This window comes from Oncorhynchus kisutch, linkage group LG15, assembly GCF_002021735.2.
Source record: "Oncorhynchus kisutch isolate 150728-3 linkage group LG15, Okis_V2, whole genome shotgun sequence".
In the NCBI taxonomy this organism is placed as follows: domain Eukaryota; kingdom Metazoa; phylum Chordata; class Actinopteri; order Salmoniformes; family Salmonidae; genus Oncorhynchus; species Oncorhynchus kisutch.
The window spans coordinates 52094816-52121649 of record NC_034188.2 but is presented as its reverse complement, the minus strand read 5'-3'; the positions used below and the strand labels follow the sequence as shown (position 1 = coordinate 52121649).

The 26834-nt window shown below is 43.7% G+C and overlaps 1 protein-coding gene across 4 annotated transcripts in view; it reads left to right on the top strand.

Moving 5' to 3' along the window:
* zgc:172282 (leucine-rich repeat and fibronectin type III domain-containing protein 1-like protein) overlaps nt 1-26834 on the top strand; it is a 107176-nt gene that overhangs the window by 39194 nt on the left and 41148 nt on the right. For all 4 annotated transcript variants that reach the window (XM_031790485.1, XM_031790484.1, XM_031790483.1 and 1 more), the window contains exons 2-3: nt 10700-10907; nt 20925-22329. In XM_031790485.1, the coding sequence (XP_031646345.1) occupies nt 20948-22329 (1382 nt within the window). In that variant the 5' untranslated portion in view covers nt 10700-10907; nt 20925-20947. The remainder of the gene's footprint in view (nt 1-10699; nt 10908-20924; nt 22330-26834) is intronic.

The window sequence follows — 26834 nt, the reverse complement described above, 5'->3', positions numbered from 1 at the left end:
ACCTTTTCAGAAGCAAGTCTCTCAACATTGCCGCTTGCTATAGGCCACCTTCTGCCCGCAGCTGTGCCCTGGACACCATATGTGAACTGATTTCCCCCCATCTATCTTCAGAGCTCGTGCTGTTAGGTGACCTAAACTGGGACATGCTTAACACCCTGGCCATCCTACAATCTAAGCTTGATGCCCTCAATCTCACACAAATTATCAATGAACCTACCAGGTACAATCCCAAATCTGTAAACATAGCCACCCTCATAGGTATAATCCTAACCAACCTGCCCTCCAAATACACCTCTGCTGTCTTCAACCAGGATTTCAGCGATCACTGCCTCATTGCCTGCACCTCCGGATGAAAACCGTGCCCAAAGTAAACTGCCTGGTCCTCAGGCCCAGAAGCTAGGATCAGACATCGAAATACTACCCCCAAGCCATAAGAAGTTTTAAGCATCTCCAATCCAAAATTAAATCTAGAATCGGCTTCCTATTTCGCAACAAAGCATCCTTCACTCATGCTGCCAAACATACCCTCTTAAAACTGACTCTCCTGGTGATCCTTGACTTCGGCGATGTCATTTACAAAATAGCCTCCAACACTCTACTCAACAAATTGGATGCAGTCTATCACAGTGCCATCCGTTTTGTCACCAAAGCCCCATATACTACCCACCACTGCGACCTGTATGCTCTCGTTGGTTGGCCCTCGCTTCATAAGTCTTTGCTAGGTAAAGCCCCGCCTATCTCAGCTCACTGGTCACCATAGCAGCACCCACCCGTAGCTCGCTTTCCAGCAGGTATATTTCACTGGACACTCCCAAAGACAATTCCTCCTTTAGCCAACTTTATTTCCAGTTCTCTGCTGCCAATGACTGGAACGAATAGCTAAAGTCACTGAAGCCTCATATCTCCCTTACTAACTTTAAGCAACAGCTGTCAGAGCAGCTCACAGAGCTCACACTGCACCTCTACATAGCCCATCTGTAAATAGCCCATCCAACCACCTCATCCCCATATTGTTATTTTTTATTATTTGCTCCATGGCACCCCAGTATCTCTACTTGCACATCTATCACTCCAGTGTTTAAATTGTAATTATTTCACCACTATGGCCTATTCATTGGCTTACCTCCCTTATCTTAAAAATGTATATTCTGTTATTGACTGTATGTTTGTTTATTCCATGTGTAACTCTCGTTGTTTGTGTCGCACTGCTTTGCTTTATCTTGTCCAGGTCACAGTTGTAAATTATAACTTTTTCTCAACTAGCCTACCTGGTGAAATAAATAATAAACACCACGATGCCCTACCAGGTGGAGAGGATAGCGGCTCGTCACAAAATAAATAAATGGATAAATGAGGACAGGTGCAGCCGAAAGGGAGGCTGATGCGAGGGATGGAGCGGGTGAGGGAGGGCCAGGATGTCTCAAGGTCGAGCTGTTTGCTGGAATGAGAGACTTAGGGGGGGGCTTTCTAAAAGAGGAACACTGTTTTGTTGTTCCAACATTGAGATGAAGGGGGTTCAGTCCTAATCAGCCTGAGGATGCAGGCTAGCTTAAGTCTTCCACCCTGGTGCACTCGGGCTGTCTCGGAGTGGAGAGAGTGAGGCCAAGTTTCTGGCATCCAGCGGCCACAGAGCTCCCGAAAGGTCAGGAGGATTTGCTATTAAATATAGTCCAGGCTGGAGGACCTTATGCCCCGTCTGATCGAATTAAGTTAATTTAGTGAACAAAATATCACAAGATGGCAAAGCACCTCCCCAACAATTTCATGGCAGAGAAAGTCAATGAAGAAATATAGTCCTACTTCCAAGTGCCTGAAAAGATTAATGGTTTCAAGAAGTTAAAGAAAGCTAGAATTGTTCCCAATCTCTGGTCTGTATTGTACAGATCAACTGAGTTCTCTGGTAAAAGTATAACCTTAATTGATTTTGAAATTGCATCTAGTTCATGCTGCTATTACAACTTAGGCTTGTCTCAACAGTAAGTTGAAAGACCGACTGAGTTCCCCAAAAACAAATAAATAAAAAAATGGCCTATTGATTATGGCACATAATCATCTGGTTAAAGAGCGACTGCCTTTAAAAAGCAACAAATCCCTTTAAAACTGCCTATGTGACATCAATATGAGTCAAGCAGTTATTCTATTGTCACAATTGACCACAAAGTGTAAATATTATAATTTTTGCCATAATCTCAGTCTGGTCTAAAACAGAGTTTTGAACATCCGTGATTTGATGATGTCCATTTGCCCACTGACATGGAGTGAAAAGCTGCGGAGATTACTCTCTATCCTGCCCAGCAGCTCTGACTGTTTACATAAGACAACACTTCACACATTTTTTTACTTGAGAACTTTTGCACCAAACACCTTAGTTAGATGTAAAATTGTGCAACTAAAACTGAATGAAAGACAGATTTCTTGAGTTATCTTATCATTTGAGGAAATTAATAAATAGGCTTCCGCAACTACAGTGTCTCATGGAGGACAAACATCATTAACCAAATGCAGAATCGGTCAGGAAACACACCTCCACGACAAATCTTTTTTTTTTCTAATGAGCAACAGAAAAACACGTGCCAATAGCGGTACTCAGTGTCTCTTTTTAAGGCTGGTTTATACATGGTCTAACAACATGTCTGTAGACCATTAGAATGCGACAAGTGTCGCTGGTCAATACAAAATGTAATTTATAATCCGGTGGAATGACTGTAGACTGTCCTGCGACTGATGGTTTTCCATGTCTCAGATGCGTAAAAAAAAAAATCAGGTTTGACTGTGTCTCAGCGTCTGTTGTCATGGTTACCAGCAACGAGTCAGTGCACACCCATAAAGAATGATAGAGGTCTCTAATGACCAGAAGGTTGTTTTAGTATGGGCAGCGCCATTGAGGGCTTCCATCATGCTTCCTCCATTTTAAAGTAGTCAAAGTTGTCAACTTAGTGGGGATATCTAAGCATTGTAACCTTAATGGTGCTGCCCATGCTGTCACAGAAAATACTTGTGTTTCTAACTCCAACAGTGCAGGAATAACTACCAATAATAATATACCCATAACCCAGATAAAATAAAATAAAAACAAGTTAAATAGGATGAGCCATGACTAGAAAACACTATATACTGTACATATAAAGTTGGTGAAACAGTATGCAAACATTATTAAAGTGACCAGTGTCCAATGCCTCTATGAACATAGGGCAGTAGTCTCTAAGGTGCAGGGTATTGTCCCAGGTGGTAGCTGGCTGGAACAGTGACTAAGGTTCAGAGGCAGGGTACTGGGTGGAAGGCTGGCTAGTGGTGACTGTTTAACAGTCTGATTGATGGCCTGGAGATAGCTGTTTCTCTGTCTCTTGCTCCCAGCTTTGATGCACCTCTACTGTCTCCATATGCTCAATGGTAGCGCGGTGAACAGGCCCTGGCTCAGTGGTCGAGGTCCTTGATGATCTGTGACAACGGGTCCTGTAGATGTCCTGGAGGGCAGGTGGTGTGCCACTGGTGTTGTGTTGGTCTGCACCACCCTTTGGAGAGCCCTGCGGTTGTGGAAGGTGCAATTGCTGTACGAGGCGGTGATACAGTCTGGCAGGATGCTTTCAATGGTGCAACACTATACATTTGTCAGGGCCTTAGGGGCCAATCCAAATTTCTTCAGCCTCCTGAGGTTGAAGAGGTGCTGTTGCTCCTTCTTCACCACATTGTCTGTGTGAAGAGACCATTTCCGTTCATTATCTATCATTACCATTCGGCTAAATATGTGTATACGACCAACAACATTTGTTTTTTATTATCATTATCAGGTAATTATCATTACCCTGTAAATGATGACCTTGTTGTGATTTATCTTCCTGTAATAATGAAGACAAATTAAGATGTCAGCTATGCTCTGGTCATTATTTGAACTAGCTAATGTTAGGAGATTCCCTAAAAACACGCCACTTTGCTACAGCTGTGACTGGAAGTGACTTTTTTTGTAACAGGTTAGGATAATTAGGTTAAGGTTAGGAAAGGGGTTAGCGAAAAGTCACTTTCGGTCGTAGCTGTATCAAAGTGGCCTGTTTTTAGGGAGTGCTAGCTAGCTAGCTAACAAGCTAGAAACTAACCAAAACATTGTTTAGAACATATACTGACATACTGAAGTAAAATCCAGCAATTATGTCATTTGGACCACCATGCTGTTGATGTCATACAGCCGGTCATGTTTGTGTATATACTTTTACGTAACGACAATGACAAGTTTGATGTTGGGTGGCAATAGAATGTTCATGATGTCACTGCGACAACTGTATACAGCAGAGATGGGAACGGTGTGACAGGAACAGAACTGTCTCCGCCAGACGTTCTGGATTGACTGCAGTAAGACCCAGAGACCTCTGTACTATCTAGCAGAAGAACAGAGAAACAGGCAAACCTCTCTTTCTTTTTCAACTCTCTTTTATTTTCTCTTTTACTGCACCTCCTGTGCTCACATTTTCTGTTTCTCCTTTGATCTTTGACACAATCGTCAAACTAGCAACCAGCAAAGACTGAGCCTTTCACTCAAACAGCATCATTCTTTATCCACGCCAAAATGTCTTATTATTCTGCCTGCTGTGGAGTTTTAATGAAATGGGGTTTAGATACATGGGTCTGGTGTGGGGCTAGAGCAGGCAGGCAGACAGAGAGAGGGGTTATATATAGACTAAATCATTAGTGGTGCAGTCAGAGTGAGAGGAGAGGCGATCTGGGCCTTGCTACAGCCACTGCCGAGACAGACCGGGAATAAGCTGAGGAGAGAGACGGTCCACTGCATTGTCTGAAAAACAGTCCTGTACCTCCATAGAGGTTTCAGAAACCATCCGCGCACACACATCTGGCAAATGACAGCCACAAGGAGGGAGGACATTAACTTGAAATAATCAGACCTAAAATAGACGCCAATCAGCCTAAAGTTATGCCGCTGGACGCTTGGGTTTGACGGTGTGTCAAGACCATTTTGCATACTTGTAATGAGGAGCAAATGTGATGCCTTTGCTAAAACATAGCTAAATTGTCCCCCTGCTTGCACAGTAGATTATTATCTGTTGGCAGTAATGCCGGGAAGTGTTCCCTTGGGATTTAGCTAGGCCCACATCTGCCGGTCAGTTATCAGCTGTCTTGCATCTGTCGCCTTGGTACCAAAGCTGGGGAAAAAACGCAGAGAAAAGATAAGAGTAGTACCATTTGCATCGCATGTGTTCACAGGCTCTTTAGCGTGACTTATTTGAAGGTATTATAGGGAGCACTAACCCATCAGTTTCACACCGAGTGCCTCACTCCTCAGGTTGGTCAGGGTTGTGTGACTTGGAACGCTGCTGTAATACGAGTGACTGGATTCGTATCACGCTGAGGCCATTGCTCTCCATCCCACCGATCACAAGCGTGAGCTCCAATTACAAAGCCTTCGTTTTGCTCAACACAAAGTAACATCTCTGCATCTATCTCCCCGCAGTGCTTCACAATGCTTCACCCACTGTTCTGGAATAAACCATAAGACTGGCTAGAGCCCACTCCAATCTGCAGACCTGTATAGGGAGCCTTGATGCACTCAGAATCACAATTGTCTCACTGAATGCCATATTAGAACCAACATGGTTTATCTTGGATGTATTTAAGTGTGTACTATGCATGGACTCCAGAATGAGCTTTTCAGTATATTTGTGACTGACTGATTCCTTTGTATGTTAAAAATCTAAATCTATAATCCTCTCCTCATGATCAGCTGCGTGAGGTCAACTATTCAGAGTTAAAATCAGCACTCTCAGAGGGTTCGATTCTCGCACAGCGTTGCATGTCCCTATGGACAGATAGATTAACCTCTGAGAGTGCTGATATATTAACCTTGATTAACCAGGATCGGTGTACCCCCCCGCGGGATGGTTGAACTAACATAGGCTAATGTGATTAGCATGAGATTGTAAGTAACAAGAACATTTCCCAGGACATAGACATATCTGATATGGGCAGAAAGCTTAAATTATTGTGAATCTAACTACACTGTCCAATTTACAGTAGCTATTACAGTGTAAGAATACCATGCTATTGTTTGAGGAGAGTGCACAGTTATGAACTTGAAAATGTATCAATAAACGAATTAGGCACATTTGGGCAGACTTGATACAACATTTGAACAGAAATGCAATGGTTCTTTGGATCAGTCTAAAACATTGCACCTACACTGCTACCATCTAGTGGCCAAAATCTAAATTGCACCTAACTGGAATAATGCATTATGGCCATTCTCTTGCATTTCAAAGATGATGAATGCCAAGAGAGTGCAAAGCTGTCATCATGGCTACTTTGAAGACTATATTTGTTTAACACTTTTTGGTTACTACATGATTCCATATGTGTTTTTACGTAGTTTTGATGTCTTCACTATTATTCTACAATGTAGAAAATAGTAAAATAAAGAAAAAACCCTGAATGAGTGTGTCCAAATTTTTGACTGGTACTGTATGTGCTTTATACACATACCCAGTCATGCGCTCACACATCAGTTTTCACACTTGCACACACACACATTTTAAATACTTTATTTGAATCCACCAATCAAATTTACAAAAAAAGGACCCAATCATTTTCAAAGGTCCCTGTATGCATGGCACTCAAGGGTACAGAAAGCACCTCCTTCACCAAAGAGCTAGGCTGCCCACCACAGCTAAAACAGAGCAGTACCTAGCCAATTGCTTTGCCCTAGTTTTTGTCAGGCCTGCAATGTGGAAGCCACACACTGCAAGCCTGTGTACGTGGCCGAGACTGCCGAATATCAGCGCCACCAGCTTGCACCTACACCAGAGGCTGTCCAAGAAAACAGAAAGCAGCTTATTGGCAAAGGCCTGCTCCATATAGTCGTCAAATGAACAGCCCACTTCCAAAATGAGCACCTCCCCCTGGCCTCCTCCTCAACAACAATATCTGACGTATTTGGCACACAGGAAAACACATCATCATCAACATCGAACCAGCTTCCCCTTATGCATATGTGCGGTTGGTGAGACCACTTTTCCCACCTTGCTGGCTATCAGGTCAACAAGATGGTCATGTTTAGCAATGTAAAACTCCTTGTATGAACAGCAGCCATTCACAACATGGGCAATGGACTCCATTACTTTTCACTCATGTAGAATACAAACTGGGTCATGGTTTGCAGGGTACCAGAGTGCTAGATTATATTTTGTTGGTAGAACTTGCAGCCTCGCTTTAACAGTAAAGGTGAGAATGCCCTTGCCAATGGCAGCATTCTAGTACATGGAATGAGAGACAGAGTGGTCAGCACAGTCCACACACACACACACACAGTCTCCCTTCCCTACTGTGCAGTATCGACCCATGCTGAAAGGCTGCAAGTTCGTAATGGAGAATTTGGAGAAAAGAGATGGTCTCGATTGGCTTAGGAGAACCAGCCCAAACCCAGAGGTGCTTCTAGAAGCTTACGCTTAGGCATGGGTGGCCAGAAATCCATCAATGCTTTTTAACCCAGCTTAATGTGGTCTCTATTTACTCTGGATACTCGTGCCTAAGTGGATATTTTCACACTGTCTCACAGACCCATGACAGGCACGTTTACCCAACACTCTCCACCCACGCTCCTCATCCTCGTACAGTAGCTGCCAGTATTTCCTGTCTGATGTTTGTGTTGTTGTTTGGAAAATTAACATCTTTATTGTCTGATCAAAGTAACCCACCGGCATTGTTATTCCGCTGGTTGACAGGGCTCTTGAGCTGACGGTTACATCTGATGAGCGGGTGATAAATCACTCACAGCTCCACCATGACCGGTCACCGAGCCCAGATGATAAACTTGGATTAGCTAACACAACGTGTCATTGGAACACAGGAGTGATGGTTGCTGATAATGGGCCTCTGTACGCCTATATAGATATTCCATTAAAAAAAATTAAAATCAGCCGTTTCCAGCTACAATAGTAATTTACAACATTAACAATGTCTACACTGTATTTCTGATCAAATTGATGTTATTTTAAAGGACAAAAAATTGAATTGTCTTTGAAAAACAAGGACATTTCTAAGTGACCCCAAACTTTTGAACGATAGATTACGCAAACACACAGTCTAGGATATTGATTAGAACTTAGTCCAATGAAACAGGTCCCTAGCGGGCCAACACAATATGACACGTGTTACACAAAATAGGGATTTCAAAAGAGAAAGAAAGAGCGAGAGTGCACGAGAGAAAAGCACACTTTGGGACATTTGAAAACTATGCTTAGTTTAACCCTGACCTTGCCCCGAACTGCCACTCTTATGGGTCAGAATATAATGACGTAATTACATTTCGACGGTCTCCGATGGGGTCTCTCCTCGTGGACCAAGTTCCGACCTCTCCTCCTGTTGTTACCGGGTGTAACTCTCTGATTGTTCACGCGATGTCAGTGTCCTTTCTCTTAGTGGTCTGTTTCCTCGCCCTTGTTCTGAAAGAGGGGTATTCTGAGGGCGGCTAATCAGCCATATAGGTGGTTCTAGCGTGGCAATGAAAACAGTGTAGACGCACGATTCCTTGGAGAGAATAACCGGGTGTTCCTGTTTGAATTCACCTTCTTAGACACAGCCACTCATCCGTAGCGTAGATTGTTAAAAGTTTCCTTTGTCTTCTTTCAACCTGGTGTTGCGTTTTGGGGTTACAACTAATCGGACCATGGCTGCAGCTCGTGGTCCCTAGTCATAATGTTAATTCTTAACTCGCATGTTTTACACCCTCAGGTCAGAAATGGCAGTTTCCGCCTTTAGGGTAAATTGTCTGGGCATAACTAGTTGCTAGGCAAGGTCTGGATTTTACTCAGATCCAATTTAGACAACTAACTTCACATTTCATCCTTATGTAAACGTTCTCTTTGATCTGGACATTTTCCACAGAACGTACAGTATGCAAACATCAAGGGCATATTGTGAAAATGGTTTTCAAACTTTTAATAACAGAACAAAAACTACATTGATTTTCATATTCCATCTATCGTCATTAGTACCATTTTGGCTGACAAAACATATTGTCCCAAAGTCCATTTATTGCATGTTACTGTTCAGAGGTAGCTTCTCCATAGACCCATCGGGGCGGCAAGTAGCCTAGTGGTTAGAGCCTTGGACTAGTAACCGAAAGTTTGCAAGATCGAGTCCCCAAGCTGATAAGGTAAAAATCTGATGTTCTGCCCCTGAACAAGGCAGTTAACCAACTGTTCCTAGGCTGTTGAAAATAAGAATTTGTTCTCAACTGACTTGCCTAGTTGAATAAAGGTCAAATAAAAACCATGCATTCCATACTGAGAGGACGAAGGGATATTGTCTGCTCCCTTAAGATTTACAATGGCTGTTGAGGGGTCCTAAAACCCACCCACCTCCATACCTCTCGATTTCTCCCTCTGCTGGTGGGTGAGAGATATATCTCTGTAGGATTATGGTCCACGGTAACCTGACCCGCACAGGCCAGTTACTCTGCAACTACCTAGCCTCTTGTTAGATCATGAAACCAATGAGAGCATATGGGGTTTTAATGAAAATGTTTTTATTTTTTATTGCAGATGCTAATGCGCGGTTGTTTAATTATGTTCATATTGATCAGAGAGGGAGAGAGGAGAGAATAAATATAGAGGGATGGTGGGAAAGATATTTGTAGATAAATACTCTGATGGAATAAAACTTCCTTCCTGTCTAGTTTGAAAGCAGGCCAGTGATGTGAATAACCCCAGAGTTAACCATCAGTCTCTTTGTTTGGGTTTTGTGCGAGTGAGTGTGTTATTTTCTTCTCCCTTTTTTAAAGTAAGGACTTGACAGTGCATCAGTGTATTATTACGCACTGTTTTTCTGCTCTGCATATGCAAATGAGGTCTGATACCCTAGGGGAATATTTCCGACAACATGTGCAAAAAGTTCTAAGCAGGAGTGCAAGTTGGGCAAGTTGGGCTGATTTGGAGTCGCTGCAGAGTTTAACTCGGCTCTCCCGCTGAGGTCAGCCGCGAAGGAACAGTTTAGAGGGAGACGTATCTGTCATGTACTCTAAGGTTGTACTGTAAATAGAATAGAATAAAGTTGAGAATGTTATAGTTAAGTCGAGCATATCCTATAAATTGATCAAATAAAACAGGATTGCGTACAGTCTGGTGTAGAGTGGAATCAGTTTGCTACTCCATTGTGGAATGTGTTTCGTCACACCACATAGCTGTTCTCTGATTTTGTTTTCATTGTTGTCTATAACCTACGCTATGTTGGCGTATTTTTTTTCTGAAACCATATCAAGGGTTAGTGTACAAAACATTATGAACACCTGCTCTTTCCATGATGTGGACTAAGTCCGTGTGAAAGCTACGATCCCAGGTTAAAGAAGGATGTTAAAGCTTTGGGACATGGCTTGTGTATGTGTGCCTTTCTGAGGGTAAATGGGCGAGACAAAAGATTTAAGTGCCTTTGAACGGGGTATGGTAGTAGGTGCCAGATGCACCGGTTTGTGTCAAGAACTGCAACACTGCTGAGTTTCTCTTGTCACCAGTTTCCAGTGTGTATCAAGAATGGTCCACTACCCAAAGGACATCCAGCCAGCTTGACACAACTGTGGGCCAGCATCCCTGTGGAATGCTTTCGACACCTTACTAATTGAGGCTGTTCTCAATATTGGGAAGGTGTTCTTAATGTTTTGTACACTCAGTGTATATAATGCTGTCTCTCTCTCTCTCACCCCCAGGTCAATGGACATCCTCCACAAGGGACCCAGTTGTTTCCTTTAGTCCCCAGTGCCGACATCCAGATGCTACTTAGGTAGTCCCCCTTACCCCCTGCTCAGCGGCACCCTGACCACATGTAAGCTGCACGTCTGCCCTTCTCTGCTAGGCCAACACAGCCCACACAGTCTTCATGAGGATCACGACCCTGCCAGACCACACCAGATAGAGGTATGTATATCAGTGCAGTGTACCTCGATACAGCTCGTCTTGAACAGCACTGCCAATCCTGGGATGTTACGCAGTGTGCATAATGGACAGACTTTCTTTTGAATATTGTAATGAGGCAGCAGTGGCTTGATGGTGGACAGCTGTCTTGGTCTTGGTCTTGATTTCAATGGTGTGAAGAGGCATGAAGGGGGAACGTTGACATATCCAAGACAAGAGACAGCTCCCTCACACTGCCAATCTGCTGGCCATCTGGCCCATAAATAGTGATGATTTTGAGGATTTAAGTCACAATCCAAATCCACGGACCTAACCCTAAACCACCAGTTGGTTTTTCGGGATCTAATTTCCCCAATAACTGAATTGATTGAATTTAAAGAAAGCCTTTCCCATTCCTGTTCATCTGAGGTTTAAGGGCTGATATTTACTTTTCACAACCGGTTGCAATGGCAGCACCTGCTACACCTTCCGTCTGGGACAGCTGTCCTTAGTGTTTAGAGGTTTAAGGTCAAAGGTCAGTGTCGTAGCCTCTATCAAGTACACGGACCTGCTGTAGCCTGTCCCCTGAGACAGCTGCCCCTGTCTGGCCTGGGGTCAAAAGTCACCCTAACACAAAGTGACAGGCATTTTAACAGGAAGTTAAACCTACCACAACACCATCACAACACCATACATAAGTAAAATCTGCTAGTCCATTAGCAAACTAAACTACTACTTGTAACATTGGAAAGAATACTGTAGCTGTGCCTATGTGCAGCCAGTGATTTATTTTGTGCCAGCCCATGCAATCTTAATTCATTCAGGCACTTTCAATGTTGCTTTAAAAGCCAGAAACATTGACACTCACCCTACATTTAGCGGGAAATCGATCACTGAACTAGCTGTAACAAAGAAGAGAAATGGGGATAATGCATGAAGATAACACAGTATGCAGTCTGAGTGAGTCATTTTGTAATTTGCCTGGATAGGTCTTGCAGAATTTCTCAGCTATTCTGAGACCTTGACATTTCTGTAAAAACAAGTAACGGACCTCAAAGTGCCCTTTTTGTATTTGCATGTTGTTACGGTTTTTAATTTAAGGAAAACACTGCGGTAGAAATGCCAACAGGTCATTTGGGGGCAGGTGGTGGTGTTAAATGTGCATGAATTGATATTTATGCTTCTTTGAGTTAATGGAGAAAAACAGAGAAGAAAAACAGATTCCCTTGGAATGATTTGAATATTGATTTCGATATTGACATTACAGAGGGGGTGGCTGGTTGGGTGGCTGGGTGGTGTTTAGGATGGATGCATGGATGGGTGCATGGGTGGATGCATAGGTGAATTGGTGGGGGGGTGGATTGTTTGATGTGTAGTACACGTAGGGCAGGTGATGAAGATCAGAGCGAGTAGGATAGCAGGATCCCATATGGAAAAGATATAGAAGAATTTAACAAGATTGCTTTATGTTCTACCTGGAACTTTTAAGTAAAACATATGACAGCAAGTACACTTAAAAGATTCAAAGAAGATTCTTGTAATATCTGACTTATACGGGTGGTTAAAATGTAGACATAACAAAAATGTTGCATGTATTATTTAAAAAAAAACTATGTCTCGTGCATGTTTTAAAGGAGCAACCACTGTATGTACATTTTCATGTTTGGAGTTTCCATGGTTAAGGTTAAGCAGCACCTCCTACTGGACAGTTGATTTATTTACAGCTATGCCTTTTGGTCTCCCAACCAGGGTTTTAACCAAGCCCATCCCTACTTAGGTTTTATATTTGTCACTGGCTACTACCAACGTGCTACCTTCTAAGGTCTCACATACATGTGACATGCACACAGTGTATACGGGCAGGGCACACAGGAGACTGGGGTTCAATTCCCTGATGGGGAGGAATAAGTAGGCTGACCTTGTAAATAATAATTTGTTCTTAACTGACTTGCCTAGGTAAATTGAATCTGGAGTGCCTGCGCTCATAAATTTCAGAGCGTTGTCAGTTTGTAAATTCAGATTGTTTTGCTCTCGGAGCATACACTGGACGTTTGGGCTGAGGAGTAGGGTTGATTTGAGTGTTCTGGCCTTTCAATGCCAGTCAAGCACCCAAGTTAATGTTGGCTAGCTTGCTAGCTACTTCCAGACACAAATGAGACCCCTCTGACCATTGTACTCGCCCTAGCAGAGCTGGTTAGAATGTTTTTGTGTTTACCAAAGGGTTGGTGACTAACTGTGCTGCTGGAAACAATTTAATTGCGCTTTTTTGCCGACGGTTACTGACACCGGCCATATTCAACGGGTGTCGAGCGCTCGTAAATTAATTATTCTTCGTTCTGGTACACTCAGACGAGAGTGCTCTGAAATCGGAGTACTGTAGATAGCCAGAGCAAATTTAAGAAAACACCCGAATGTCCACTGAGAACGCACAATAACTACACCCCAAGAACACAGTGGCGTCTATCATTCTTAACTGTAAGAAGTTTGGAACCACCAAGACTCTTCCAAGAGCTGGCCGCCTGGCTAAAGGGAGGTGACCGAGGGAGGGGAGGTGACCAAGAACCCAATGGCCGAGCTCTAGAGTTGCTCTGTGGAGATGGGAGAACCTTCCAGAAGGACAACCATCTTTGCGGCACTCCACCAATCTAAGCCTTTATGGTAGAGTAGCCAGAGAGAAGCCACTCCTCAGTAAAAGTCACAGGACAGCTCACTTGGAGTTTGCCAAAAGGCACCTAAAGACTCTCACACCATGAGACACAAGATTCTCTGGTCTGATTGATCCAAGATTAAACTCTTTGGCCTGAATGCCAAGTGTCACGTCTGGAGGAAACCTGGCACCATTCCTACGGTGAAACATGTTGGTGCTAGCATCATTCTGTGGGGATGTTTTTCAGCGGTAGGGACTGGGAGATTAGTCAAGATTGAGGGAAAGATGAACGTAGCAACGACAGAGAGATCCATGATGAAAACCTGCTCCAGAGTGCTCAGGACCTCAGACTGGGGGTGAAGGTTCACCTTTCAACATGACAATGACCCTAAGCACACAGCCAAGACCTTCGCATGAGTGGCTTTGGGACAAGTCTCTGAATATCTTTGAGTGGCAAAGACAGAACCCGGACGAACATCTCTGGCGAGACCTGAAAATAGCTGTGCAGCAACGCTCCCAATCCAACCTGACAGAGCTTGAGAGGATCTGCACAGAAGAATGGGAGAAACTCTCCAAATTCAGGTGTTCCAAGCTTGTAGCGTCATACCCAAGAACACTCGGCTGTAATTGCTGCCAAAGGTGTTTCAGCAACGTACTGAGTAAAGTGTCTGAAAACATATGTAAATGTGATATCTGATTGATGAGGACATACATTTTTTTTAAACAAATATTAGAAGAAGTCTGTTACCTAACAAAATGTGGAAAAAGTCTAGGTGTCTTTCCGAAGGCATTGTAAGTGAACACATATACAAATACACCACTGATATAAGGCAACACATACAAATACACCACTGATATAAGGCAACACATACAAATACACCACTGATATAAGGCAACACATACAAATACACCACTGATATAAGGCAACACATACAAATACACCACTGATATAAGGCAACACATACAAATACACCACTGATATAAGGCAACACATACAAATACACCACTGATATAAGGCAACACATACAAATACACCACTGATATAAGGCAACACATACAAATACACCACTGATATAAGGCAACACATACAAATACACCACTGATATAAGGCAACACATACAAATACACCACTGATATAAGGCAACACATACAAATACACCACTGATATAAGGCAACACATACAAATACACCACTGATATAAGGCAACACATACAAATACACCACTGATATAAGGCAACACATACAAATACACCACTGATATAAGGCAACACATACAAATACACCACTGATATAAGGCAACACATACAAATACACCACTGATATAAGGCAACACATACAAATACACCACTGATATAAGGCAACACATACAAATACACCACTGATATAAGGCAACACATACAAATACACCACTGATATAAGGCAACACATACAAATACACCACTGATATAAGGCAACACATACAAATACACCACTGATATAAGGCAACACATACAAATTCTTACCAGATTATTATTAGATGTTTTACAAGTCATTTTTTAGGATTCTTTTTCATATGGGATCTTATTTTGGAGATTATGATGGACGGATATGGGAGTTGAGCGCAAAGGTGATAGAGGATGAGAGATATGAAGGAATGTACTGTAGACGAGGGACATGTATAGATGGGTTCAGTGGGGCAGTGGGAGGAGGGTCTTGGAGACATGGACGAGTCTAGGCAGATATATCCAGAGAGGGAGTGTGTCTTCGCCCAGGGTAATTCACTGGGAGTTTCTGTGAAATGGAGCAAGTCTGCTGAAGCTGACAGAGATTATTCAAACATTTTCCGGGGAGTTGTGACAGAAGAGAGTGGTTTTGAAATCAGACTCAATCCATAATGTACTTGGTCCCATCACAGACTGCAGAGTTTTCCCTTGGGCACCCATGCAGCACAAATATAATCAAAGAAAACACAGGCAAAAACCGAAGGATATTTGCTACTGCGGGACAGGGGAGAAGTCATACATTCTCTATGCATTTTGTAGGTTTAGAAATACTAGTCAAATAGCATCGATTTACTTACGGTAGAGCCATGGAATCCATGATTTCAGCTCGATTTGCATAGGAACGTTTGATGAAGCATACTCAAGTGGATTTTATAATGCTCTGAGGCTGAAGGACTAGATATTTTTCACATGATGGAGGGATAGGAAGTAGGCAAACTGACAGGAAAAGGCCTACTTTTTATTCCAGCGTCACACGGATAAAATTCCCAGTTGTTCAGCCGCAGAGCAATTTGAAATGTTTGCTTGATTTCCATGTACGATAGTTGTAATACCTCGATGGTTTAGAGCATGGTTCTGGCAACAGCAGGGTTGTGTGTTTGATTCCCACATGGCCTAATACTGTGTCTTACTCTTTGACAGCTTTGTGAAGTGTCTGCTAAATGACCATATTTTTGGGATAGCATAGCATCATAGGCTATACACCATATGCCACATACCACCATATTCACTGTTATTTTTTTGATCCTCACTTTATGCAAGCTACAGTATTTTATCTGAGAGAACCATACAGTTATGCAGTGCTGTGAGAGTCAGATAAAGACTTCAAAGACTTGTGTCTTTAAAGGAACTGTGAGATTTGAGGAAGGATCTGACCATTCAAAGCCATTGAATATGTCTCACTATCTTTTATCCAACGTCATAACAGTAATAGTGTAACAGATGAAACGGCACACAGATTTAAAATTATAACCTAATCAGCAGTCTGAAAAGTATGCCAGTTATACAAAAATCGGTATGATTGAAATGTGCAAATTTAACCATGTCTGATTCAATGTAAAACAAAAACAATATTTTTTTCTACTTCACAATTCTACTACTTTCCTCTAGTTCGTCAGCTATGTGTGATGCTGATGCTGGCACATTGAGATGGAGTTGATAACCGCAACGTAATTCGCCAAGAGGGGATGAATTAACGGAACAATCAAAACAAAATAAAGCAGCGTATATCTTTAAACAGTTAATCTTATCTCTTCAAATAGAGGAGCCCTAGAGGGACAGCTGCATGCAGTGATCATGAATGGAGCTCAGTTAGCACTGCTGACTACCAAGTAGGGCCCCCGCCTCGCCTCTTCCAGCTAAAAGGGGCTTTCAAAGGGAACCCGGCTTCCCAGTGTCACCGCGGTAAAGTCCACAGCCAACAGAATGTTTTCTTGGTGTTTTGATTTCACATTCATTTAAGGCTTGCTGTGATGACTCTGCAGGAAATATACACACCCATAAATGATGATCAGTTCTGTTAGGTTGCGGTTGTCGTCTGCGTTACGGTTGTCGTCTGCGTTACGGTTGTAGGATGCTTTAGAGGTATTGTGAGAGAATCATTCAATCGCAGTGCTATGTGCTCGAGGCTGTAGCCCCATTAGACGCACTGAATCCCCTGTGTGGCTTAGATCTCGGTAGTGATCCCGGCCAACGTGGGGATGTGTGGCGAGGGGTCCGTCGTCTTTGAGCTACAATGCTGATTTTAGGGTTTCACCGCAAAACATTTGATCTCTAAAGGCTCCGGTCAAAGCTTGTTCTTTTGAAGGCTTACTGGGTTTATGGGACGGTAAGTCTACTGAACCCGGAGGATGTTTGCCTTGCAATAATCAAGTAATGTTGTACTCTAACTTAACCACTGGAACACACTGAAAATGGCTCCAAAATGCCCTCTGGGAAAGTCTTCACAGTGTCTAGCATCATGCAACACCCAGTTAATGTGAAGTGGGTGTGGTTATTCCTTTTATTTGACGAGCACAGATGGCGGGAAACTTTTTTGCCCTGTTTTCCCATTAAAACTGCATAATTGATGTCCCACAGCAAAGTTCATGATTAAAGGGATACTTTGGGATTTTAGCAGTGAGGCCCTTCGTAGCATTAGCACAATTACTGGAAGTCTATGGGATATCTACTCGCTTGCTGTAAATGTACTATATAGAATAGATTGGTATGTTGCCCCTCAGTGTTTGTGTGTCTCATGATATAACTCAGTAGCTGAGGCAGTGTGTCAAATGATTGATTCTCTGCGGTCTCCCACCTTCTGAGCACCGCCGCAGTCCATCTCAATCCTCGCAGACCCAAGCACAAACAACACAAGTCTCCAAATGTACAATATACTGGCTTTTGAAACCCAATCTCCTTCTCCTAGACCCCTGGTCTGCCTGTTCATCTGCGGTTGCTATGAGACAAACACCTTGGAGCATGCCTTGAGGGTCACCCTGACCAATAATAGAGATGCATGGCTCAGCGTCTTGCTGAAGCACTATGTTTTCTCCCTTTCCTGTCCATCCCTTTATCCGAGGAAGAGAGTGGTGGTGCGTAATGGGGTGTGTAAGACAGGCCTTTGGTTCATGGCCCTAATGGATAAGCTCCAGACCAGAGCCGCCTTCAGAACAAGCGCACAAACCGGAATCGTCTATTTACCCCAAAACAATTTAGAGAATATCAGCATCATACCGTCAGGTAGGGAAAAAAACACTGCGGTGATATTTAACTCATTACTTGCCACAGAAAACGATAACACGAGTGCACATCCGTCAAAACGTGTCAGCCAGACACGCAGGATGTGGTGCCACGTTGCCATGATAAATGAAAGTTTCATGCGACATGATTAATATCACGCAGCGATACGATTGTCATGGCAATTAAGTTATTGGCAAGTTGAGACGACAAACATCTGCATGTGCCAGATCTTCTCAGTCCGTTTGTGTGATGGGCCCTTCTGAGAAGGAGAAAGAATCACGCTGATATATTCCTGTATCGGTCCTCTTTGTAAGGTTATTGGTGTACTACTGTACTATGTTCTACCAGGCTCCTTTCATCTTGCCTCATGTTTCACATTATACTGTAGAAGCTTGGTAATTTATATGATTAAAAACGAATGATGCTCATGTTTTAACTACTTGGTATTTACACACGCCTGTAGCCTGTCTTGTACTATCAAGACCAGAATACATTAGTGCTCTTGTACAACTCTTCAGCATTAAAGTGAAAACATACTGACAGTAAGCAGAAGCCCGATTCCCTGAATAACAGAAGGACACTCTTTATCCTAGAGTGGAGGAAATGGCAGCCATCAAGTGTCGCCCAGACTGTCTTTACTCCATGCGTGGTGAACCGCCCTGGGTCTTGCTCCTATTCTCTTCTCCCTCAGCCCAATCCCTTAGACGGCGGGGCATCAGATCTCATTGACTGGGACCTCCCTGGGCCCCTGGGGCATTGCAGGCCGTTCCACTCCACAGCCGACAGCCTAATCCATCTCCATTGTGGGGAGGCATAGGAGTCAGAGAATTGTGTCTGAGCAGAGCAGAGTGGACACTCATCCTGTAAATAAGCTCTGGGATGTGGACTGTTTCCAGTGTCCACACCAAGATTCCCCAGAGAGCTGATGGCTGCTTGGCATTTCAAGCTCTCTACCTTGGAGAATTCTGCCCATATACTGTAACGATGTTTCCCGCTACAGCTGACAGGGCTGTGGTTTTAGTAAACATGATATAAGAGAGATCAGCCCTCATTCTTTGGACAGACTGTTTACCTTTAGATGATGGCAGATGGTGTTGTCTCACAACAACTTAGCCTGAGTGAGATGGGGAGAGTATGAGTGTGAGAGAGACATTTAACAGCATCCGTGTTATTTTGTAATTTACCTGCATTTCCTCTTATCAAGTTGAAAGTGGCCTGACCGCCATTAATTCAACAACGGAGCAGCATGCTCCTTGTTAGTCTTTATTTGTATGTACTGTATTCCCAGCGAAACGGCAATTTACAGTTGCTAATGGCTGTTGGCATGTCTTTAAAAGGACAGTTTTTTTCTGTTGTCTGGCAGTACAGTTAATTCCTTTTTAATTATGAGGAGCCAGCAGGTAAGCGTTTTTCAGAGCATCCATCATGCTGCCCTTTTTCATCCATTACGGTATGTACAGTATGGTGGCCTAAATGTCTCACACAGTGATTTGACCTTGAGAGTAACCGCACCAGTGCATACTGCACCTCCTATTCAAAAGATCAAATGTGTTGCAGAAAACAAAACAACAACAACAACAAAAAAGTCTTCCAGCGTGGCCTCCGTGGCTTTACTTTCGTTTGGTATTCATCATAGCGTTAGCCCCGTAATCCAAGGTACAGCTGGGAAATGTGTTGGTGAAATGAGATGCATATGGGCAGCAGCTCTGTGTCTGTTGACGCTGCATGGCTGATGGCCACTTCGTCGCACGAGAGAAGCCATACAATAACCTCATACTTCTCCTTTCCAATACCATTCCCTGGTTTTATTAAATTCACAGCACAGACAGGAAACAAAAGGCCTATTTAATGGCCTATGACAAATCCCATGCAGATCCTGGTGTATTAAGTTGTAAAGCTGAAAACTGTAACAGCGGAAATGCTATCATCATTACAGATGGAGCGTGTGTGTTTTAAGGTACATCGGCATGAACAAGGAATCACCACGATAAAAATATTAAAGTACCGTTTCACGGATATGCTTCATACGAGAAAGAGAGAGGATATCTATATATCTCGGCCATAGTCAGTTCATAGCACTTCATATCTGTCCCGCCACCTCAGATCATTTTCTATTTGTAATAAGACCAGCAATCTTCATTTAAAGAAAAAACAGTATCTGCCATACCTGGAAGCAGGGTAGATATGAGACACTGTGTGTTTCTGTGTTTGCACGTGTGTGTGTGTTTTTTTAGATAGCATATTAAAAAAATGTGTTCGTAAGTGTGTGGGTGGATGACTGCGTGCTTTTGCTACAATTGCATATGCATTGCCAGTTGGCGTCTTCTATATGGATACATTTCTGTTTTCACTCATATTGGAGATGTATGTAGCTATTTAAAAGACTGGCTTTTAGAGAATCCACAGAAGGTAGACCCACTGTGATAAACCCCTTATTAAACTGTGCAGCCAACTAACTTGGTCCAGGGATTGCATGTTGAGTTAAATGATTTGCTAAGCTATAATTACACAAACCTACTATTTGTCCTTATCTCTTCATTGGGCGTATTAGCACGACACGTGTATAATTCCCTAACATCTTCAAGAAGTTCCTATGAGGAGGAAAATAAGATACAAGCTGTTAAGAAAACTGGCTCTCTTGAAACATCACCTCAACCATATGCCTCTGCTAAACATTTAATTTGAGGTATTGCGCATTCATTTGAATGCATTCACATACATTTACTGGCTTTAATCACCTGAATGTACTTTGAACACTGCTGTTTTGCATCCTGATCATGGCTGATAGAGATATTTAATCTCAGTTTGACCACTGTGATAGCTAAACACATAGATATACATCTTGATTCACCTAGTGAATTCCCCACCTGGTGTCTCACATCCTGACCAGTGCCTCTCTCCTTTGCCTTGCAGTTTCCCAGAAAGCCGGAGGGAGGATGGACCGGCTGATCTTCTCCTTGTTGATGCTGGCCGTCTCCACCAGGGGGCAGCTGTGCCCCAAGCGCTGCATGTGCCAGAACCTATCCCCCTCACTGGCCATCCTCTGCGCTAAGACGGGCCTACTCTTCGTGCCCACCGTCATCGACCGGCGCACCGTGGAGCTGCGGCTCACTGAGAACTATATCACAGCCATAAGGAGGCGGGACTTTGCCAACATGACTAGTTTGATCCATCTGACATTGTCCCGCAACACCATAAGCCAGATCATGCCTTACACCTTCGAGGACCTCAAGCGGCTGCGAGCGCTGCACCTGGACAGCAACCGGCTGAGTGTGATCAGAGATGACCACTTTCGGGGGCTCACCAACCTTAGGCACCTGATCTTGGCCAACAACCAGCTGCACAATATCTCTCCACACGCCTTTGATGACTTCACAGGAACCCTGGAAGACCTGGACCTGTCCTACAACAACCTGGTGGACATCCCCTGGGAGACGATAGGCCGTCTAACCAACGTCAACACCCTTAACATGGACCATAACCTTATAGAGCACGTGCCACAAGGGATCTTCACCAACCTGCACAAGCTGGCGCGTCTGGACATGACGTCCAATAAGCTTAAGAAGATCCCACCGGATCCACTTTTTCTGCGCATCCCTGTCTACGCGAAAGCCAAAGGATCTCCTCAGTCGTCATTGGTGATGAGCTTTGGTGGAAACCCGCTCCACTGTAACTGTGAGCTGCTGTGGCTGAGGAGGCTGACCAGAGAAGACGACCTGGAGACCTGCGCCTCTCCTCCAGACCTCACAGCCAAGTACTTCTGGACCATCCCAGAGGAGGAGTTCATCTGTGAACCTCCGGTCATGACCAGGAAGTCTGCCAAGACCTTCACCATGGAGGGCCAGCCTACCAGTCTGAAGTGCAAGGCCAACGGAGACCCAGACCCAGAGATTCACTGGATTTCCCCCGAGGGCCGTCTGATATCCAATACGTCACGGACTGTCACCTTCAGCAACGGCAGCCTGGACATCAACATCACCTCCCTGAAGGACTCTGGAACCTTCACCTGCATTGCCTCCAACGCGGCGGGGGAGTCCACGGGCCAGGTGGAGCTGGTGGTCAACCTCCTCCCCCACCTGGCCAACAGCACCAACCGGCTACGGGAGCCCGACCCTGGTCCTTCAGACATCCTCACATCGGCCAAGTCCACCTCAACCACGGGCAACGACACCCGGAGGAACCAGGAGGGAAGGGTGCTGATGGCGGAGCTGACAGCTAGCTCAGTGCTGATCAAATGGCCATATCAGAACCACGTCCCTGGGATCAGGATGTACCAGGTTCAGTACAACAGTTCCATGGATGACACGCTCATATACAGGTGAGGATGGATAGGGATGTAAACATGGGTGATGGGGAAATAGTCTCTTGATTAGATTGAGTTAATAACTTTGAACAGTTTTTTTTTGTATTAATGACCTACTCAAGGTTTTATGATTAAATACCATTTTGACTCGCAGATGTACAATTACAAAATGTCTATCAGTAGCAATCATAAGAACACCAGAAACATTTCATCTTGTACAAATGTAAGTCATTATAATGAGATGATAATAAGGTGGTAATTACTCATCGTTTATTTGCGAGAGATAAACAAGGACACTTTTTCATTTGCTCTGAGAAAATGTTTCCTCTCTTCTCTTGTTATTTCTCTCCTTTGTTCTTGTTCCAAGGTAATACTTTTTTGTTTTGATGCTTCCGTCATTGCATACGTCAGGTCCAACATCAATTTATATCAATTTGTAGAGTTTGTATCGCTCTGATAGATGCTGATGGTTCCGCTCATTAATTATTTTGGTCCTCAAAAAGTATTGGTTTTCATTCAAGTCTCCTCACTTCTTACAGGGCCTGGCCCAGGGCTGTAATGCAGGCAACTTTCTTTTTTTCTTCTCTGATCAATGACAGCAGTCACCAAGGGAGAAAATTGATTTAGGATCTCATTTAGGGGCGTCCACGCCGGGATTCTTGGTGGCAACTCTTAGTGACCGAAGATAGGCAGGCCTGTCCCACTGTGGAAAATGCACAGCCACAGTGAGAGAAAGAGAGAACTTTTCCATCTTTGTTTCAAGGGAAACGTATTCCCCAAGCGGTGTCTGTTACCACGGGGAGTTGGAGGGATGATTTTGAATGCTGAACACGTAGAGGAGCATTGTGCACAGAGAGGCACAGTTTTGATTGTGGATAGTTTTAGAGCAGGTACACAGTTCATAGACTGATGCTTCTGTGCTCTGATGCACTCTGTCTCAGCGGATAGTGTGGGGGTGCCTAAACGAATGAACACGGCAGCTAATTAACGGAGTGGACAGGAGAGATGTTACTGTAGGTGAATTTATCTAGTACTAAGGACTTAAAATTGTCTCCCTGATTCTTGTTCCTCATTGACTAGTTGACTGATTTGTTTATTTGGGATGGGCAAGCAGTGAGCACACACACAGTTATGTAAACCTAGCATATTACAGTATGTATCTTTCACTTGTCTACACACCCACTGAAGGGTATGAGCACATAGTACACTCAAAGGCATTCAATACACTAATACAAACACACACCCACACAAACAAAGCAAGAACAGTACATTTCTTAAACAACTCATCATAAAAAACACATATTTCTTTGTTTTAGATGAATCAGAGGTTTTGTTCGACTCTAGGGCAGCAAAGCTTGCTTAAATTCAGCCTATGTCTTCCATATTGATTTGGAAGAAGAGAGGAATGTGCATAAGGGACATGTTTCAGGGGCGAGGAGCTCAAGCTAGCAACAACACCCCGAAGCTGTAATTTATAGACATTTTTCAAAAGCTGTGCAGAGGAATGGCGTAACAGCCACTGCCAGGTCCCAGTACACAACACGCCGCAGCCCCAAAATTATTACGAGCGAATCAGTATAATGCCCACAGGAACTAGGTCGACCAAACGAATGGTCCAGCCTGCCAGCTCGCTACGCATTAGGGCTATGGAAATGTCTGCCGGTACCCTTCTGCTGATTTGGCCCTTTGCAAATTAGCTGCTATGTTCACTTTGCTCTGTTCCAGCTCCTACTCAAAATGTGTCCGTGATCATTTTAGCCATTTCTGTAAAAAAAAAACTAAAAAAACATGTCATTTCAGCTTGATAGTCCTTCCCTTCATGTCCGTGGATCTGAAATGACTTGACAAATGCATTTCATACAGTGTAAATCAATGCCCTCTTTATCACATCATCAGCCAGAAAAATTTTTTACTATGAAAAGGAAGCCATCTGACAGTATTGGGACATGGCCCCAACCATTCCTCTGATGTAGGAATTGATTGATAGTTTATATCAGAAGCACCCGGGGCCGGCTGTGAGGACCATTGGGTTCCACTGTATATTTGCTGGCACAGTCACTTGGGCGGTACCCATCGATGGCATTGCTAGTGTATCCATGCGGGGTGTCACCAGGGAACAATGGGACCCAGCTGGACTTATGCAGTAGTCACTCTTCCTCAACTCCCCTTAACGCCTCAGTCCCTCTCTGGGGTGGGGCCCCGGTGAATAGAGGCCCCGCCACAATAGAATGGCACCGTCGCACACACGCACACTCCTTTCATGCCCTGCTTTCTAAATCACCTCGGCATGAGGTTCTATTAGGGATGGGCGGAAGAGCACTGGAGGGGGGAGAAAGGAAGAAGTGAGGAGAGAAAGAATGAGGGAACAGAGATTTTGTCGATGTGATGTCACGACTATCAGCTGAACCATATTACTAAGGGATGGACGTTTGTTCGGTCGTTTGAAATCGAGGAGCAGGCTCAGAATGTGTAAGTGCTTCTACTACATCTTCTACAGCTATATAGTATTCACAGTTGAATAGACTGCTAATCCACTTGTGTGCAAGTGGACTCATGTGAGAGGGAGGAAGGAAGGAAGGAAGGAAGGCATTTACTGTTTGCTCACTCATACCATTGGTTATTTGAATACTTTGTGATGACCAATGAGCTCACCGATCTACTCGCTTGACAGACTTGGGTCTGTTTACACTTGAGTGATTATTAGTATACATGCCACATTCCTTCACCTATTTATTTGGAGCCTTTGTTGGCTCTTCTGAGCTGGCATGTTTTTTTTGGGAGAGACAAAGCCATCGCATTGGGCACACACTGGTTCAATCATCGTTGTTTCCACGTCATTTCAATGAAATGGCCAACATGGAATAGATGTTGAATTGACGTCTTTGCCCAGCGGGATCTTTGGTATGCAACTATTTGCCCACTTGATGTGTACCTGCGATATCTCTCAGACAGTCCTTATAAGGACTATATATAGTCCGAAACAAATGAAAACACTGAACATTCTGAACAAAGGCTTGGCAAAGTATGATGCGTGGAGCAAAACGGAGCATTGCGTAAATGAATTCCCCAAATTATGGTTTTGACAAGACTCGGTTGTCAACAAGTTCATCCTATTTTCAAACGTGACGGCTAATTTCCTTTTGGTGCTGTACTTGAAGGCCCCCTGCAAAGAGGGCGCAATGACATGTTCACAGCATTGCCTTGTGAGAAATCAAAATAGAATCAAACAGAAGAGCATGACATTGCTGTACACAGCTTCTCCTGAGCAATGGGTTATACCATCAACGTAGTTGTCTCGCTGTGCATGATGGTGCAGCATATCGCCTGTACAGAGATGGCTAGATAGACAAAAGGCTAAATATGTAGGTTTTGGCTGAGGGAACAAGCCGGCTGAGGGAACAAGCCAGTCTGCCTTGTTCTTTTGTTAACCGCTCGTTACTATGCGGTCCTCTGTGTTGGAACTAACCACCAAACTTTAAGGCCAAAAGGATGACTTCATCCTGTCCACATAGTATGTAAGATCGGATCTCGCATGTAGATCTCGAATAGGGAATCGAGAAAGACAATGTTGTTGCCTGTCTTTTGATGGCCTATTTCAACAAAGAATGGCAACATAATGTTTTGTTGTTATCAGATGCCCACAACTGTAACATAAGCGATAAGGCAAACGCGCCTTGTATAAATCGACAGTCGAAGATTGAGTCAAAACACAAAAATCTCTATCATTAATCATCTCTAAAATGGTTGGTTTTAAGGTTTCCCAATACAAATGGAACCAGGCGTTGAGTTGAGAAGGTTGGTGTGTGGGACAGATGGTTATCCCAACCTGTTCTTCCTCATCTACCTGCCCACTTCAACGCTTTCTTCAAAGTTATATGCCGTGATGGCATTTTAAGTTATGTACAGCAGGAAAAAGGTGGGGATTCTGATAGGCTGCCATCACGTGTGATATCTCATTTGTATGCATACAGAGTGCTGAAGCTTTCAACTGGTGTTTGTGATATCGCACATGATATGCTCAGCTGCACATTACCATGTGGACTACACTTATACTCAGACACAGGCGTACAAGTGCAGACTCTCTCACTCACTCACTCACTCACTCACAGCTCTACTAACTACCATGCAACGTCTGACTCTAAATCTCTAAGCTTAGCCTTTTTCTTTTAAGTGTTCCTTCTTCTTCGTTGCTCCCATTTTCTATGACTGGCCTCTTAGAATCCGGTGATGTTCCCCCTTTTCCAGATTTATCCATCTTAGTGGATTCTCCTCACGTATGCCTCTGTTGGAAAGGGCAGCAAGGGGCCGATTGGCTTTATCCCCTACCAGAAGCACCAGACATGAACCCATCTGGTTGTCTCATCTCCGCCCCCCAAAAATCTCAGTTCCCTAAATGTATTCATGCATGCTACTCCGGCATGCATATCAATCAAATCAACTTACTTTCTTGACTATCATTATGCTGGAAAATAAATAGTAGACACCTCTCTGAAAATATATTATAGCAAGTTAGACGACTA